Source organism: Terrapene carolina, unplaced genomic scaffold, assembly GCF_002925995.2.
Source record: "Terrapene carolina triunguis isolate 2854851 unplaced genomic scaffold, T_m_triunguis-2.0 Scaffold105, whole genome shotgun sequence".
Lineage (NCBI taxonomy): Eukaryota > Metazoa > Chordata > Testudines > Emydidae > Terrapene > Terrapene triunguis.
In genome coordinates, this window is record NW_020664456.1 from 148,315 (window position 1) to 167,924 (window position 19,610).

Here is a 19,610-nt window from a genome sequence, read left to right on the forward strand (position 1 = left end):
TGGTACCTACCCATAAAATTCATATAGCAAATTAAGAACCGTACAAAAATATTAAAGAGGAAAAATACTTTCTAGATAGAGATTTGATATGTTAAGTGTCCGCTCTGTGTTAAAAGTACTGAAATATGTGAATGGGCATAAACAAACATCTTACATTCAGATCTCTGTTGGCTCTGAAACTGTAATTCAAACATGTCTGTAATCAAACAAATATAACCACCCTAACATTTTGAATCCTTAAATTTAGAAAGTTTTTTAGTTTTATTTTGACCTGTTAAAGATATATACAGTTTGGGTCCAAAGTCTTGTTTCAGGCCTTTCTCCTTTGAAATAGGGTTTATTACAAGAATGTACTTTAGTGGCACTGTCAGATGCTTCTGTATGAACTCAATGGAGAATATTCGATGTGCTTAGGGAGCATTGGGGATTTTGTTTAAGCAAATTTGAGTCATTTTTGTATAAGCCCATTTGAATTGCTTTGCAGAAATATCTCAAGTTTTTCTGATGTCTTATTGCTGCCTGGCTTGTTTGACTTACTGTATATCTTTTGTTTACAGGCAGCTATAAATGGTGTAATACCACAAGAAAATGGCATTCTACAAAGGTAAGTAAAGAAGCTTGGAGCAATAATGTGTAGAAAGAGGTACTGTGTAATAGTAGTCATGGTGGGAGGTTTACTTTCTCTTCCCCTACCTCTTCTTTCTTCATCTCCAATTTTATCCCTTAGGAGGAAGATGTAATACTGTAAGTATCATTTTGAAATAGTTAGACTCCCAAGAGCCAAGAGTTCAACTCCTGGGAGGGCTGACTGAACCCCTCAACTTTCCAAGACTGATTAAGGACATGATCCAGCCCTCATCAACATCAGTGAATTCTTACCCCTGGCTTCAGTAGGTGTGGGATCAGTCCCTATAGGATATACAGTTGACTAAGTCTGAGTCTGTCAGATAATTCCCTAAAAGTGAGGTCCCATCTGTTCTGCATGGACCTAAAAAATCCCAAAGCACTTTTTCTATCAGCTGGGAATTGCCCCCATATCCTTGGCTAATTTTTTTTTCTTTTTCTCTTGATGCATGCACACACATGCATGAAAGGTGGTGACAATTTTTCTCTCTTAGAGTTACTCGTGTCCTTTCAGTGGGTTGCAGGTAAAGGATACTGTGTCAGAGGAAGTAGATTACTCACTTCAAAAAGTCAGTGCACTTGTTTTCTTTCAAACTTTTGAATTCAGTTTTGGCTTGTGTGATTCTAAGTCACTGAAGCATGATCTCCTAAGTGCTGATGAGGCAATCGGAAACAGCAGAACAGGAATTCAGCTGTTTGGGAGAGCCAGTAGAATGTTGTGATACAAAGCATTCAGGACAAATACTCAATATGATGTTTTAAAATGTTTTTAACTTATGATAGATGCTACTTATAATGTAAGTAAATCAGTATTTTGGCAGCTAAGCTGTATTTAATTATTAGGTCTTAACTTATTTAATGTATGTTGTCAACCGTCACTTTTTTTACACTCAGGATTAAATCCTTGTTTATTCAGTGCAGTGAGTGGATATTTACTTTTTATTTGTATTCGTGTAGGGCCCAGAGACCCCCTGAACATATGCATACAAAGCATTTTCAATCTAAATACTCACCAGACTGATTAGCAGTACTTTTTTCTTTTGGTTCAGCAATAAGTGAAGGCTTTGTTAAAAATCAATTCTGAAGTTTCTTCAGCATCTCTTTCTTTCTTTTAAAAAAAAAATCTAGGCAGTTGAATGTGTGTCAAGCTGTTGTGGGGTCCCCCCCTGATGATATAAGGTGGAATTTCAGAGGCCTAAGGGAGTTAGGCACCCAGTTTCCATTGGCTTTCAAAGGAAGTTGGACACCTGACTCCCTTATGCTCTTTTGAAAATCTCACCCATAATCTCCTAAAGCAAAGGTTTTGCTAAATTGAATCATTATGTGAGTGTCCAGCTGCTGGTAGCCAAGTGTGTTTATTGGCTGTCTTTTTTTTTTTTTTTCTTTTAATGCAATTAATGTTATTTAATGGGGTGAACAGTAGTATTTTCAGAGAACAAATATCCTCTCGGTCACCAAATGTAATACAGTTGTGATTTAAAGAAGTATGTCCTGAGAATGCTATTTAGGATTACTAACAAAATTATTGTCACAGAAACTATTGTATCACTTTTTAATTTTAACATTCAGTAATCTTCCCCCCCCCCCCCTTTTAAAAGAAACAATCTGGATCAATATATGGTCATTGTTTAACTCTGCATAACAAATTCCTAGTGGTACTTAGTATTGTAATTAAAAGCTGCACAAAACAAAACAGATTCCTTGTGTACTTTAGAACTCTGAAATCCCTGTAGGTTTCACATAGCTGAGAATTCCTCTTTGTGTGTCTGCTGACTAGAGAAAAGGAAAAGAGACCTTTGTACTACCAGAAAAGCATAACACTTAATTTTTTCTTTTCAGAACGTGGGAGGTAAAATGATAGGAATTGCACCAGCAGACAGTTGGGAATGTAGACAGTGTTTGTTAATTATATAGCATGTGTGTGTAGCAACTGGCTATGCTCACTGAGTTCATGTCATCACTGTGTGTGTGTGTGTGTGTGTGTGTGTGTGTGGGGGGGGGGGTAAATTTAACGTGTTTTTTTTTTTTTTATAAAGCTTTTGCATCAAGACACTACTTGACTTTTTTTTAAGAAAGTGGAATATGGCCTTCTAAATAAGGTCCCTTAAAAAAAAAAAAGAAAAAAGAAATTGGCATGATCCCAAATTTCAGCAGCCCTATTAAAAAAATTAAAGTATCATTCATTCAAATTCCATCCTTGAAGCACACACTGTTAGTGTGCACCAACCATCAGGACATCTGGAGCTGCCTAGTAAGGATAGTTTCCCATACAGATTTCACTGTATGTCTGTAGTCACTGTCTTCCACTTGAGGACATCTGCAAAGCAGAACTCCAGCCATACTCTACAAACATTATTTCCTGGATTCCTTTGGTGGAATGTTCATTTTAGTATGTAAAATGCTCATTTTGTCAAAGTGGTTCCACATTCTCTTTGGCCTGAATGGTGTTTCTTAATATGCCTTGTTTTATCACTCTGCTTACTAATCTCCAGCACCGTGCTCTTTGGAGAGAGGCTAAATGAAGAGCCTGTAGCTGGAGTTCTCCAAATTAATCTGTGCAAAGCTACATTCACTTCACTATCCCGTGGTCCATATGCAAGTGCTCAGGAGTAGTGGGGAGGGAGATGAGGCTCAAGGAGAAGCTGGAATTCAACATTCTGTAATTAACATATATTTCTAGATTTTGGTCTTAAACGAATACACTGATGTCTATATAATCTCCCTTAACTGCCTGAAGCAAAAAATTATTTATTTTCCTCTTTAACCTGTCTGATTAATTTGCAAATAGGTTTGTCTCTCTAAGATTATGGGATGCATCTCTGCTGCACTTTCTCCCAGACTCTTTTGGGATGACACTAGCCTGATGATGTAGTAGTAGAATGGTGGCTGCTGTGTAGAATTTTAAGCCTGGGATACCCTTGGGATTCTGGTATGGATATGTAGTACTTCCGTGGGGTTGCAATATTGTGTTCCTTACTGTACAAGTCATTCTGTGATTTGTAATACATATATTAAACTTGAGGCCCAAAAGACTGTTAAAATACTGTAGGACCAGCTTTTAAACAATCGCTTTTGAACGTTTTAGTTGCTAATATTTAAGAAAATGTTGTAGATACTATAATTTCTTACATTGTTAGTAAAACAGCCTCTATGTCAGATACGTGATACAATATAGCAGTCACAAGTGCAAGTTGTGGATGACAGTAAGGGAATATACTGCTCATCTCGCTTGCCTCGCGTTTCTTCAAATAGTTCTTCAGTTATCAGTCTGTTCTATTTAAATTCTCTAAACTATATATCTTTCAGTGAATATGGTGGAGAGACTTTGCAAGGACCAGCCTATGGTCCCACAAGTCATCCTACAGCATCTTCTTCAACTCCTTCCTCATCCTCAGCGTTTCGACATGTAGTGCCATCCCGACAAATAGTGGAAAGACAACCACGAATGCTTGACTTCAGGGTTGAATACAGAGACAGAAATGTGGATGTAGTACTTGAAGACAGCTGCACAGTTGGTAAGGTTTATTTAGAATAAAAAATGTGTGTTGTGGTACAATAATAAAAAGAAAAATGATGAACAGTAACAACTGCAAATACTTATCATTCACAAACCTCTGTGTAGCCTTAGATAAAATGGCACCACTGTATTTTGATGATTAATCTGCAAAACTATTGTTTTGAAGTCAAATTGTTTAGAATTGCTTCTGAAACCAGATTGAGACTAATGGTTCGTTGTAGCTTTAAGGCACAGTCCACAGTAGGGAGTAGTGCAGGTGTGAACTGCCAGCCATTGTGCCCCAGTGAGCATGTGATCTCCATCACTTTTTGGATGCATAGCTCCTTCTCACTTCAGATCAGTCACTCGTGGGCAGGCTCCCTCTGAATCTGTGCAGGGCTGGGCATGGTTGCACCCTACTTCTTTGCAAATAAAGATTTTAATTGTCTTTTCAAGGGTGGGAGGAATTCAGACTATTGGAGAATGTAATTTACTTACCCATCTTCAAAAATGCATTATTTTGTTGCTAGTTACACTTTTTCCTTAAGACTCCTTTTTGTAAAAGTAACCGAAGAATGATAGGTTGATACCTCTAGCATATTGCAACATATGTTCATGTTGCAAGGGTCATGTACTGACATTCTCTGTAAAACTGTGACTACAAGAATTCCTTTTAGCTGATGTAGGAGCAAATTCCTTAATTCATTTACCCGAGATACTTTTGAAAAATCAAAACTAGGAGTAAAGTGAAGAGATGCTGAATAAAATACCACATTGCAGTCAGTGTGGTAGTAAAATTGCTCTCATATAATTTTAAAGTGAAACAGTTGTTCGTATGTATAGTGTTTTATACAGTATCAAAGGGTGACACCTAGTGGTGATTATTTTGGTCTATTGAGACTGTACTGGTATTTCAGATACTGGGCTTGATTCTCCTCTTCCTTATGTTTTGTGCAGTCACTTACATCTGTGCAAGGTAGTTATAAAAACATTACCAAATCAGAATTCTGCACTCACACCAATAATACCCTTTTACACCCACTTGGCACAGGTATAAATGACAAACCAAGGCAGTGGCTAATCAGATCAGTGCAAGAACTTAGAGTGTATTATTCACATACAGAACTTTGTCAAGATAGTCTTACTGAAAAGTTACAAGCTAAATTCAATAGCAATATTAAATCAATTAGTATAAAAGATTGTTTAGCAATGCTGGTGGAGAAACAAAACGGAAATTTTTCAGCATTCAACTGGATTCCAGTTGGAATACAGGTGGGAAAATAGATGTGTTCTTAAACATATAGCTGTTTTTTTTTTTCTCATGTAGGCTGCATTCTTAGTCGAGACCCAGATACTACCTCTTGTAGTAAGCCATAACACTGCAGGCATAACTCCCAGAGCAGTATTGGCTCAGGTTGACTGTGGGTTGAGTGGAATATTTTGGGGAACACATCTTGAAAATGAAAACATTGCTTAAAAAGACCTGAATAGTTCCTAAAACTGTTCAAACCAGTTGAAATTGAATCCCATAAAATATTAACTGCCCCCCATTTTCAGAAAGATTTTGCACAAACCAATTTATAAGAAAGGAATAGTATGTGCTGTTGTGAAATAGCTGCCTGCCATCCATGTGCATATAGCTCATAATGGTGCACTCTAGAATGTGATGTTCAATGTAAATCCCACATTTTCTACCTGGGTCTGCATACATTAAAACTTTTTAAAATGTGTGTTAGTTCAAAAGGTACAGTTGATATTGGCTTAGTGTTACTGTAAAAAAGGAACAGTGACTCGATTCTTGACTGCTTCTTGCCAGTGAAGCAGGGAAAGAAATGAGGGAAGCAAAGGTGGCTTTAAACCACCTTTATGCTCCCTTTATATACTTGCTGTCCAGGGGCTTGCCAGGCCCTTGTTGTACTTCAGAGGAAATTCAGGGCTGCTCTGATTTTGAGTTCTGGCTGCGGTAGCCTCCTGGCAGCCCAGGATAACTAGAATGCAGTATACTCTGGCTACACCACCTCTCCAACTCCCTACTCTTTGCACATCCCATATTTCTGGAGTAGTATAGGGTGATTGTGACAACTCCATGCTGCCTAGGCTAACCTCTTACATAGGCTGTTTATCTCTCCTTTATGCTCCCAGAGTGAATTAAATAGAGGACAGGTGAAATCAGCTCCATTTTATCTTCCTTTAGTATGTTACTGTTGAGAAACATATGTTCTTTGAGTAGTGTCCCTATGGTTACTCCACTGTAGGCATGTCTGCGTCCCTGTGCTACTGATGGGAGAACGTGGGTAGCCGTCTGTCCCACCCGTGAATGCGCTGCAGCTTACCTGCCACGAGGTTAGCCAGAGTTAGCCGGTGACTCTCGTCATTTCCTTCTCAGTCGCCCCGGCTGGAGACGGAACTAGAGCTGTCCGTTCGTGGATCATTACCTCCCTTGACATTGGCTAAATTTAGCTTCCCTTGAAGCTTTTTTCTTTACTTCATTTACATTTGATTTAGCCATGCCTTAAAACAAAACAAAAACAGAAGGAAAAAAAACGAAGAAGAAAGGGTTTGCCTCCCGCCTATCCTGGTAACATCGAGACCCCCCCCCCCCCGCACCCCCTGCCCGGAACAGCCCCGAGCGCCTCCCCTCTTGGCTGGGGGAGCACCGAACCAGCCAAAGTCCTGACCCCCTCCCAACACCCCCCACCTCGAGGAGCCCCGGGCTGGCTGATGCCCCAAACCTTCACCCCCCACCCCTGCCCAGAGAAGTTCTGGGCCAGCTGTAGCTGCACCTCCCCTCACCAGACCCCAAGCTGCCCGGGGAAAAGCGTCTCTCAGGTCCAGAAGAAGCTTTTGCTATGCCCCATGCAGGTTTGGGGCGACTGAGGAGGCAGTATTTTCTACTCAGCTTCCTGGGTTCAGGGAGATTACCGATGAACCCAGGAAGCTGAATAGCACATACTGCCTCCTCAGCCACCCCAGAACCTACATGGGGCATAAGAAATCAAAAACTTCACCCCAAAACCCCGCAACTGGGGGTCCGGTGGCTGCGGCAGCACCAGGGGAGGCTGGCCTATTATACTCACTGCCCATGACGATCACAAATGGGAGATAGTCGGTGGTACTCCCCATAGTCAGACAATGGGGGATGCCAGTAATATACCTGTTCCCTACTTACCAGAACAAGAAACGTCCACAGTATTGCTCCAGAGCGGGGATCAGATGACACTCCATGGGAGATGCTCTCCTCCTCCTATGGGACAAGGGCCTTCTTTACATCTTTCCCCCATTCCCTCTATTAATTAAATACTGTTGAAAGTGACAAGAGAAAAAGCATGATCCCACATAGTCCAGGCAGATGTGGTACACTTACCTGTCACAGCTGACATTATATCCACTGATGACTCTCCATCCCAACTTACAGAGTTTGTGACTCAAAGCATGGCTCCTTCATGGTTCCAGCACATAGAGATATCTTGCTCTGAGGAGGTACAGGAGGTGCTATTACACAGTAGAGTAGGAACTATGCGTCATACCTGTCTGCAAAAATGGAAGAGATTCCAGATCTGGTGCCAGCCTAAAGACGTCACCCCTAATACAGCCACCCTACCAGTAGTCCTGGACTACCTATTGGCTCTCAAGAAATTGGGACTCTGTTAGTTCTCTAGAGGTTCATTTAGCAGCGGTTGCAACCTTCCACCAACAGGTAGAAGGTTACGCAGTCTTTTCCCATCTGACTACAAAGAAGTTTCTCACAGGCATAACGAACCTCTTCCCACCACCCAGACTTCCCACTCCTCAATGGGATCTCAACCTAGTGCTAAAAGGGTTGACTAGACTGCAATTTGAACCTATGGCCACTTGTTCATTAACTCACCTTTCCATGAAGATGGTGTCCCTGATTGCCATTACCTCTGCAAGAAGGGTAGGGGAAATAGCGACTCTGGTGGCGCATCCCCCTTTCACTGTGTTATTCCCTGACAAGGTCATGCTGAGACCACATCCAAAGTTCACTCCCAAGGTGACTTCTGCATTCCACATTAATCAGCTTATTTGGCTTCCAGCTTTTTATCCCAAACCTCATCAGGATAATAGGGAAGCCATCCTTCATGTGCTTGATGTGAGGAGAGCCTTGGCCTTCTGTTTGGACAGGATAAGAAGCTTCAAAAAATTTCCAAGACTTTTCCTCTGCGTTGCAGATAGATCAAAAGGCACAGCGGTTTCAGCTCAGAGACACTCCCACTGGGTCTTGGGCTGTATTAAACTTTGTTACCAATTGCGTAATGTAACACCCCCATCTTCAATATGCTTGCATTCTATGAGGTCGATCTCCTCATCTATCGCCTTCTCCATGGGTATCCCTATTTCAGAAATCTGCAGAACAGCTACCTGGGCATCTGCGCTTACCTTTGCAGAACACTATGCCATCCTGGGGGATTCAGCTGCAGATGCCAAATTTGGTGCTATCATCCATATCAGACTCAACTTCAAAGTCCCAGCCTCCAGTGGTGGGCACTGCTCGGGAGTTACCTACAGTGGAGAACCCATAGGGACACTACTTGAAGTAGTAGTAGTTACCTTGTGCAGTAATGATGGTTCTTCGAGATGTGTGTCCCTGGGGGTGCTCCCCAGCCCACCCTCCTCCCCTCTACTTTGGAGTTCTTGTCATTGACTCTGCAGTAGAAAAGAAACTGAGGGCTAACCTCGTGGCAGGCGAGGTGCAGTGCATGCGCGGGCGGGACAGACTGCTACCAAAGTTCTTCAATCAGCAGTGCAGGGATGCAGACACACCTACAGTGGACACACGTCTTGAAGAACTGTCGTTATGGTACAAGGTGACTGACTAACTTCTGCTTAGTTGACAAGTTTAATACATTGTGCATATTTTATTTTAAACTTTGTATCTGGGTACATTTAAAAATATTAAAAAATTAATATTCTGTTCATTGTAATACTCTTCTTCATTTGAATGATAGATATTTGAAAACCTAATGTTCTAATAGACTTTGTTGTCTTTAAAAGAGGCTTTTTAAAAAAAAAAATCCTCCATCTCTCTGTTTGGAGTCACTGCCACCATTCTCAAGTATTCTAACTCAGAGAACTAGTACCATGGGAGATTCAAAGCCCTGGCATGAGGGATTAATAGGACTGTGTAGAACCAGGTCTAATGCAAGTAAGTGATGAATAAGCTTCTGCAAACAACATCAGTACACCACATTCCTGACCTGCATCTCCCTGCTATTCCAATCCTCGGCATCCTCTGTGAGGGGAATGTGTTAATTGTGTCAAACTGTGGGATGGATATGTGACTTGGAAAACTGTCCAGTAGCAACTAGCTCACTGCGCTCACTTTTGCTTCTCTCATATGGTAGAATTTGAGTCCAGGTGCCCAGATGTGAAAGGTGGTACATTAAAGTACCGTACATGTTTTCTTAGCACACTAGTTCAAAGAACTACCTGTTTCTTTGGCAAAACAAACCCTTTATAAGGGATCATATTATGTATAATTATCTGAATATAAGTCATCAGAACCATATCCCATGGTGGTTGTTGCCTATCTACACCAGTTCATATGTTTGCTTGAACTGTATATGATCCTTCAGACAACACATACTCATTACCTTATAGATAGGGGTCTTAAATCTTTTTCATTACATGGACCACCTTTTACTACAGAAAATGTCTCAAGGACTCCTTTCCTCCTATTTGTAATTGCATAACATCCCTGTGTCAGCTAGAACAATTACTAAAGTGGAAAAGTAATCTTAGGTCAGTATTTAATGCATGCTTAACCCTCTTATGTGATGTAGCAGCTGGAAATGAGAAAAGCCAGCACTTGTGACTGGTCAGGTCTCTTCAGACTCCCGATGTGCTGAGACCACAGTTGGGGAGCTACTGTTTCATAATTTTTACTTCTATCCAGGTGGAAATGTCCAGTTTTGATTTAAAAAGGCTGCCTTTCTCTCAGTACATTAGTTGAATTCTCTCAACCTAATTCTAAATCCAAGTATTTAATTATTTTCCTTACAGAAATGCCCATAATTCCTACAAAGATCATACAGCAACTATCTGCAAGATTCAGACATAAAACAAAATATGTGACTGTAAATAAGTACTGCACAGAAGAATGAACAGAAAAAACCCAAAACATTTTGTTTCAGAAAAGGTCAACATTGACATTCTTTCTCTCACATCCAGTATCTTTGACCATTTTTAATTTCTGTCCATTAGCAGTCACATTATCTCTTACTCCTGAATTCCCAAAATAAACTCTTCAGACTCTGAGCGAGTATTTGTTGCTCTCTAGAATAGTTACCGTCTGTCCTTTTCAGGCTTCTTTTTTTCCCCTCCAGCATTTTTCTTCCTATCTCAGTGAGGTGTGAGGGCTGGAAATGGTTTGACTGGAGTAGTGCACAACAATAGCAGTATGATGGGAGACGGCTCCATCCCACTGACAATAAGCCTAACCAGCGTCCCTGCATTCAGGCAGTGCCGGTTAGGTGCACCTGCAGAGCATGCTCTGCCTGGAGAAGGGGAACTTTAAAGGTGAAGCTGGCCACAGAGCAAGGGGGGGGACCTTTGCCCAAGAAGAGAGGCTGCTAGAGATTGCTAAGGAGCTCAGTAGCCAGGGGAGCCCAGCCCGAGGCAATGACCAGCCTTCCCTTCTCCCCCACTCCCTGCCTTTTGCGTTAGACAGACATTGCAGCTCTGAGAGAGGCTATGGATGTCTGCTCTCTGTCTGTGCCCTGTAGCTGGACCTGAGGAGCAGTACCAGGGACTGGAGATAATTAGCCTCTGAAAGGACCCTGGGAATGAGCCCAACTCTTGCAGGGAACAATGAGCTTACCCAGGAGTGTGGGTTCTGGTGGGCACCCAGAGGCAAGAGACCTAGAGATGACTTCCAAGCTCAAGCTGAGAGCTGGTTCACTGAAAGTGGTGGAGAAGGCAGGCATGATGCCCTACGCATGATGCCCTACGGATGATACCCTACGCATGATACAAGGCCTTGAGACAGTAATAGGTTCCACATCAGTCCTTGGAGAGGGGGCATCAGTCAAGGTGCACCATTAGCACTGGTATAAGTGGATGGCAGAATGGCAACAGTAGCAGGCCAATCAGAAATAACAGTTCCAGCAGCAGGTCCAGTCAGGATAGCAGCAGCAGCTGTTAAAGGAGGTTGTGACCCACCAGCAAGAACTTGAGACTTTTTTGCAGTAGTAAAAACCTGCCCTCTGCACAGGGAGACCCAGTAGGCCAGAGGGAGCTCTGCCACCTATGTCAGTAAAGTTAACTAACATGGGCTCCAAGACAATCCAGCAGCATTCCTTCTCACCTTTCAGAGGATGGCATTGGTCTCTCAATGGCCTCCAGAGCATTGGGCATTAGTTTTAGCCCTCTACATGTGAGAGGCAAAGCTGGTATACTGTAACCTTGACCCAGAACAGGCTAGAGACTATTGTTGGGTGAAGACCACTATTTTAGATTATCTGGATATTAGCAAATAGACTCATCAGCAGTGTTCTTGGGTGGAGACCTCCCCCAAAGAGCTTACCCCCAGGAAATGGTGCAATGATTCAAAGAGCATTGCTGGTGATGGCTTTCTCTCCTGGAGTGCTCCAGGGCTCAAGTTGCAGAGTAGGTCCTCACAGAGCAGTTTGTATCTATACTTCTAGTGAGGGACCTGGAGTGGGTTCTCTGGCATCACCCTGAGTCGTTGTCAGAGGTAATGCAGCTGATGGAAAATTTTATCACCGCTGAAGGGTTGCTGGAGATGGGTCACGTGGCCTCAGTCCATTCACCAGTGAGGGCCACTGAGGACACCAGACCCCCGCAAGCAGATGCCGAACCCCAAGCACAACAGGAAATGTGTACAAACCCCACCACGGCGACCTGAGCTACACGCATGTAGAGAGGAAGACTGTGGCAAGACACAGGGCCAAGTTTGGATGAGGTGTTGCCCAGATAACCAACCATCCGGGGACACAAATGACTGAAGTCCAAAGGTCTTCCTTGTAGTCTGTCCCCTGCCAGAGCCTGCAGGGATAAGCTCAGTGATCTGCTATTCCTGTTGGCAACAGGGGCATATGAGGAAAGAGTTCCCATTGATGGAGTGTGACTACGCAGAGGGTTGGACGGCAGAAGATGACACATAATAGGACTTGCCCCCACCATGTTGATGATCCCAGAATGGGTTCAAGGGAAGGAGGTACTGGGTCTTGAGGTGTAGCCAGACAGTGATACAAGCTGCCTTAGCAGGAAAGAAAATCAACTCAAAGAGGACTATTTGCCTGGAGTGTATACATGGAGATGTAAAGCCCATGCCCATGTCAGTGACTGGAACTGACAGTTGGGGCCCACACTAACTCAATTAAAATCGTGCTAGCAGAGAAATTAGCATGCCCAGTGATTATAGGCTCAGACTGGCCAGCCTTTTGGCAAATCATTAATGATCTGAGCCCCAGAGCAGGCCTTGGCCTGCGGACCCCATGGACCTAGTGAGTCTGGGGGACTCTGAAGACCCCCTCTGGGAAGTCCCGTGTGACCAGGGATGGCCAGACAGATGGAGGGATGGCAGGCACTGGCTGTGGACCTCAAGACCTTACTACAAGGGGGAAGCTTCATCCAAGAACATGATGATGCAGTGCTGAGCAGTGTCTGTGAACAGGTGGTATCCATGTTTAGGGAGGCAGCAGACCCCTAGCACCCGAGACACCACGCCCACTTTTTGCTGGAGAAAGAGCGTCTGTATCATGTGAAAAGACACCCTCAGTTGTGAGCAATAAGAACTCATTTGCTGGTACCCCATAAATACCGAAGGGCTAGAATTCAGCTGGCACATGATATTCCCTGCACAGGGCATATAGGGAATGAGAAGATCCTGGAGTTGGGTATTTACTCACTTTTTCTGGGTGAGGGTGCACCATAAGGTAAGTGAGTATTGCTCTTCCTGTCCTGAGTGTCAATAGATGGCAGCTAAGAATGTCCTGAGGCTCTTTGGTCCCAATGCCCTAAGTGGAAACCCTATTTGAAAGAATAGGGATGGACATGGTAGAGCCTTATAGAGAAGAGCTCCTTGGGAAACCAGTATATACATGTAGTGGTGGACTATGTCACTCCCTACCCCAAAGCGATACCCTTGCACTTGGCTACAGTGACAGCAATTGCTTCCAAACGTATGAGACTCGCTTTGCTTGGGTAAGTTTCCTGCAGGAAATATAGACTGTTCAGGTCTCCAACTTCACCTTGCAGGTGATGCATAAACTATGTTCTCTTCTTAAAATAAAGGCCGTGAGGACATCAGAGTGTCATCTGCAAACAGATGGCCTGGTGGAAAGGGTTAACAAGATGTTGAGATATTGAAGCAGTTTTGTTGGGACTGAGTCTAGGCACTGTGACCACCTCTTCCCACCATTTCTATTTGCTGTGCAAGAGGTACTCCAAACTTCTGTGGGTTTTTTGCCCTTCAAAATGCTCTATGGATGCCAGCTCTGGGAAATCTTGGATGCATTGTGAGAGTTGGGAGGAGCAAGATGCAAACACACTTGGGGCGACCCAGTACATCATCACCTGACTATGTGAACATCTAAAGTTGAGCACTTTCACAAAGGAGAACCTTTTTCGGGCTCAATGGAGGCAAGAACAGGGATATAAGCAAGAAGCATGAACCTTCCACCCTGGAAACAGGGTGTTGCTCCTATTACCATCATCTGAGTCAAAATTAATGGCTCGCTGGTAGGGTCTGTTTTGAGGTTCTGAGACAAATGGATCCGGTTGATTATGAGATCAAGCTACCCAGCAAGAGGAGGGAGACCAAGGTCTATCATTTTCAAGCCGTGGAAAACATGGGAAACCCTCCTGATAGATTCCTGGCCAGCGAGCCCTGAACTAGGTCTCAATGTAGCTGATAGCCTAGAATCTGGACTTTTACCATTAAATGAGGCCATTGCTTCTGAACAGAAGACCCAGTTGTTGCAAATGATCCAAGACTTCAATATGGTATTCTCCACGAGCCTGGGGAGAACGTACGCCATATAACATCTGAAGACCACACCAGGGCAACTGGTTAGAGAAAATCCTCAGCCCTTGCCCAAGAAGATGTGGAACATGGTCCAAGTAGAAGTGCCTATGATATTGAGAATGGGGGTCATGGAGGAGTCCAAGAGCACCTGGAGGACTCCTTTAGTCCTGGTCCCTAAAGTGGACAGCATGATCTGGTTCTGTATTGACTTTTGTAAAGTCAATTCCATCACAAAGTTTGACACTTATCCAATGCTGCAATGAACATGATGAGCTGCTAGAGCAGTTGGGCCTGGCACAATATCTCAGCACATTGGATCTTACAAAAGGCTATTGGCAGATACCCCTGTCTGCATCCTGTCAGGAGAATACCATGTTCTCAATCCCCTTTGGCCATTTCCACTTTAAAACCATGCTGTTTTGCCTGCCGGGGGCCACGGCGACTTTCCAGTGCCTGATGAATTGAATCCTTTGACCCCACCAGCAATATGCTGCGGCTTACCTTGATGACACTGTAATTTATAGCCCTATATGGAAAGACCACCTCAGTGACCTAAAAGCAGTATTGACTTTCCTAGAAGAGGCTGGCCTCACAGGTAAGCCTGCTGAGTGTAAGTTGGCCATAACAGAGGTGACTTATTTAGGGTATCAGGTAGGAGGAAGACTTGGGAAACTATTGATGGATAAAGTCCACTCATTAAATCCTGCCCTGCACCATGAACCAGAAGACCAATATGCTGATTCCTGAGCCTTGTGGTTCATCCCACCTTTGCATGGATCATGGCACCCCTGAGTGATCTGCTGAAGGGTAAAGACATCAATAAAGGTTCAGTAAGATGACTAGTGCTATGAAGCTTTTAGCATCCGGAAGGTGCAGCTGAGCTGGGTACCTGTCCTCACCAATCCAGAACTCTTCCAGGAGTTCGTTCTCTATACAGATGCATCAAACGTTGGCTTGGGAGCAGTGTTGTCCCAGGAGTTTGAGGGTAAAGAGCACCCTGTCCTATATTTGAGCAAAAAGTTGTTCCCCAGGGAGAAAGCATATTCTATTATTGAGAAGGAGGCTCTGGGAATAAAGTGGGATGTGGACTCCCTCAGGTTTGTCCCTTCTCCCTGGTCACAGACCATGGGCCCTTACTACAGCTATACTTTGTACAGGACTCAAATCCCTGGATTATGTGCTGATATCTGGCACTTCAGCCCTGTAACTTCTAGGTGCAGCACCAAGCCAGAAAGGCGCAAGCAAATGCAGAATTTTTGCCCCAGGAGACCGGGACTGGGTTGATGCTCAAACAGCCACCCTCCACCCCCAAGCAAAGGTTTCTTAGTTGGATGGGGCATGTTCCATCCCACTGACCGCAAGCCTCACGAGAATCCCAGCATTCAGGCAGTGCCAGTTAGGTGCACCGGCAGAGCATTCTCTGCCTGGAGAACAGCAGTTTAAAAGATGAAACTAGCCACAGAACAAGGGGGGAAAGTTTGCCCAAGAAGAGATGCTGCTAGAGACGGCTAGGGAGCCCAATGGCCAGGGGATCCCAGACCAAGGCAGTGATATCCTTTTATTTTCCTTACCCTTTGTTCAGGGAAGATGGACACTGCAGCTCTGAGAGTGCCCTGTAGCTGGATTGAGATAATTAGACTTAGTAGGGCCCTGGGACTGAGCCCAACTCCTGCAGGGAGCAGTGAGAATGCCCCGGAGTGGGAGTTCCAGCGGGGACCAGGGGCAAGAGACAGAGACAATGGCAGAGCTTAGGCTGAGAGCTGTCTGACTACAGCAGGCACTGTTGTTGTTTGCATTTGTAATATCAATGTATTTTTCATGTGCTGAAACCTCATTTTATTGGTTAAAGCAATTGTTAGCTCTTGGGTATGATTAAAATCAATTAGTGCTTGGATCTGTAGTCATAGGAGAATAAACTCTCTGGATTCCTCCTGTACTCTGTGTTAGGTACTTCATATGGCCTTCATTGCCGTAGTATCTTCGTGACTCAATCTTTGCTATAATTCTCCTCACGGCACCTCTGTCAGGCAGAGAATACTATTTCTGTTTTGCACATGGGGAGCTTAGGCACAGAGACTTGGTGACTTGCCCAAGGTCACACAGGAAAATGCTGGCGGAACAGAGAATTGAAGCAAGGTCTCTTGAGTCCCAGGGTAGTGCCCTAACATACTTCAACTGCCTTTTCTAGGGTCAACCTCCCTTTTGTAAGAATTAGATCAAAGTCCATGTTTGATTCAATTGTATCAGATTCTAATAGCTGATTTTTCTTAATGTGAGACAGTGGATTCATCAACAATTTGCAGTCGTTCTCTAAATTTGCATTACTTTGAAACCACATTTCTATTTGTTGTGAAACGAGAATTTAGGACTGTGTTCATCTCTTCAGCTGCACCTTTCTAACCTGATAAGTTAGAGGAAATTCTTCATGGAGAGACTCCTAGAGTTTAATGTCAATTATTTCATTTTTCTGGCTCTAACTATATCTAATCCATAGTCAATCTCACAGAAATAGAAAGATATCATATTTTTTGTGTAGTGATTAGCTGCATTCTTGTTAAAAGTCATGAATCGTGGTAAACTGGAGCTTGCCATCTTTCTCAGCTATCACCATCGTATCAATAGCCAGGGCCGGCTCCAGGCACCAGCTTACCAAGCAGGTGCTTGGGGTGGCCACTTCGGAGAGGGGCGGCACGTCCAGCTGTTCGGCGGCAATTCGGCGGACGGTCCCTCACTCCTGCTCGGAGCGAAGGACCTCCTGCCGAATTGTCGTCACAGATCGTGATCACGGCTTTTTTTTTGTTTTTTTGATTGGCTGCTTGGGGCGGCCAAAACCCTGGAGCCGGCCCTGTCAATAGCTCATCACCAAAGTGCGGTGTTCTTTATGAAGCACAGAGTGTAAAGTATCTGAAAGTGGCTCTTATTAAACTAGGCTTCCAAAAATGCTCTTCTGGAAACAACCATTCAATATCATTTAGACATGGCTAAAACTTCTCTGAGGCGCCACATCTGTCTAGCCCAGTGGTTCCCAAACTTTAACAGCCCGCGAACCCCTTTCACTAAATTGTGAAATCTCGTGAACCCCCTCCTAAAAATGAATATTTCCAGGGATTTAAGTTTAAATTTCCTCAGTGTGATGGATGCGCTTGCTTTGCTCTGCATAGCTCTTGGAAGTCCAGAACCACTGGAGAAAGATAAAGTCTCAGTTCTGGTTCGGCATCAAGTCTGTTTCTGTATTTGGTTTTCAGATGTGCATACGAGGAAAATGCTTTCTCGCATAAGTATGTTGTTGAAAATGGTAACAAAACTGCAGCAGCTTTTTCTGTCAGAAGGGGGTACTCGTTTCTTAAACTCAACCAAAAGTTGATTGGAGCGCTGGGGTTTGGGCTGCCGGCTCCCTCGCTGATGGGGGCAGGGCATGGGCTGCCAGCCCAAACTGCCCAGCCCCGCTCTCCCTGGGGCTTGGGCTCCCAGCCCCACGCGGAGCGATGGGGTTCGGGCCGGCTGGCTGCCAGCCCAAACTATCCGGCCCTGCTCTCCCTGGGGCTCGGGCTGTCTGCCCTGCAACCGGGTCCCACCTGCTGCCTCCAATGCCTGGGGTCCTCTGGCTGCCATTAGTGAAATTTTTCTGGCGAACCCCCTGTAACATTCTGCGAACCCCAGTTTGGGAACCACTCGTCTAGCCTGTTTCTCAGTTTGCTTGAATTTATATTGCAATTATATCAAATTTCCACTAGATGGAAATATGCCACAATCACCCCAGCAGGTTAGAGATCCAAACAGAAGGGACATTTAACTAGCAAAGAGAACTTAAAGGAAGGTTGAATAAATAGTAACTGTTGGAATGAGCAAGGCACCCAATGTATGATGCGTAAGTGTCAGCAATAGGAAGGAAAGTTGTTTCCTAGGGTTAGTTATTTGGACTTTTGTATTGTTTGTATTATATTAAGATTTCCTGTGAGTATATTGTTTGGTTCTCTATATAACATATAAATGCAAGAACATTAACTTTTTTGCCATGCATATAAATAAATTAATCTTTTACCACACCTACAAAGGGATTAATTATCTTAAATCCACCCTTGTCTTGTAACCATAGTGAGATTCAGCCCATGCACAGAGGGCTTGGGAAAATTCCACTCTGTGTACATATTGGTAAACTGGATGATAGCAGAGTTAAACTATTACAGAAATCCTCATATGAATCCTCAAGTCAAGCAAGATTCCAGCACTTGAGAAAATTGATTCTCACAAATGAGAAACTGAATCAGTAGCAAGTATGTGGTAGTAGGGAATGTTTCTGGGTCTTCTGATGCTAAATTAGCTGAATACTGTAGGTGCAAGACTAATCTGATGAAAGATGTCTATCTCTAGATTGGTGATTTATTGTTTGCTAGCTAAACAATAGAAGGATGTAAATCCTACACTGTGATTTTGAACTTAGTAATAAAAGCTCCTTATTCTTTTGGGTCTATTACTGAAATAGTGGAAAAACAAGGGTATAAATGATAAACTTTAAAACAGCTGACTACCGGATCCACAGAAATGTATTTATTATATTAACATAATCAACCACAGCAACAAAATCTGGGAAATCTTCAAGAAAGAGTAAACTCACTGCCTGATAAATAGCTTGGGGGTGGGAAGGAAACTAATTAAACATTATAAATTAAATACAACCTTGTTTAGTCTGGCCAGCATTTCAGTCAATTGGATACTATAACCTATTTTTCATGTAAATTATTATGCATCACTGTATCCAATTACTACATTAACTCCTCGCGGCTTGGAGGAAAGAGCTGGGATTCTTGAGCAGCTGTTTTTTCAAAGTTTTACATCCACATTCTTACAGTGTCTGCAAAGATTTAATTTGGTTTACTTGTAATTACTTGATAATGCAATGAGATTGTACATGGTATATAAAATATTTGTGAGGGAATGTGGGTGTAATCTTCTAAAAGTGACTAAGCATTATGTTCAGAAAATATGATTCTGTAAAAGGACAGATTTTATATTTATACTGATTTAAAATTTGCTCAGTTTTCAACAATACATTACCCCAAAAGCAATGCATCTATAATAATAATTTACTCCTGGGGGAATTCTGTGCCACTGCACATGGGCAGAATTTATGTCCCCCGCATATTTCTTTGCTTTCCTGCAGAAAAATGACTTTCTGATGGGGAAGCAAAGGGAAGTCACAAGAGCGGTCATGTGACCCTCCCCAGCAGTATGTTTCGGGTGCCCAGGGCAGCTGGCAGAGAGGTAAATCACTGTGGCGCAGGTGGCGGGACTGGGGAAGACACGACTGGTGGATTCTACCCTGCGCCGGGCTCAACTGCTAGTCCCGGCTGGGCTGGGGAGGACAGGACTTCCTCTTCCCCTGCATGGCAACCGGGGCTGGGTCAGACCCTCCCGCAGCTGCAGGAAGTTGTTCTCCTCCCTGCCCCACCTCCTGCACCCATCACTTCTCAGCTGGGGGGG

General features: G+C 43.6%; 1 protein-coding gene across 1 annotated transcript in view; it reads left to right on the top strand.

Annotated features, from left to right (window-relative positions):
* The window catches only part of LOC113406567 (FAS-associated factor 1), a 323,445-nt gene that overhangs the window by 71,351 nt on the left and 232,484 nt on the right, over positions 1-19,610 (top strand). Inside the window, exons 3-4 of the mRNA XM_026651889.2 lie at positions 558-604; positions 3,931-4,139. Coding sequence (XP_026507674.1) covers positions 558-604; positions 3,931-4,139 — 256 coding nt within the window. The remainder of the gene's footprint in view (positions 1-557; positions 605-3,930; positions 4,140-19,610) is intronic.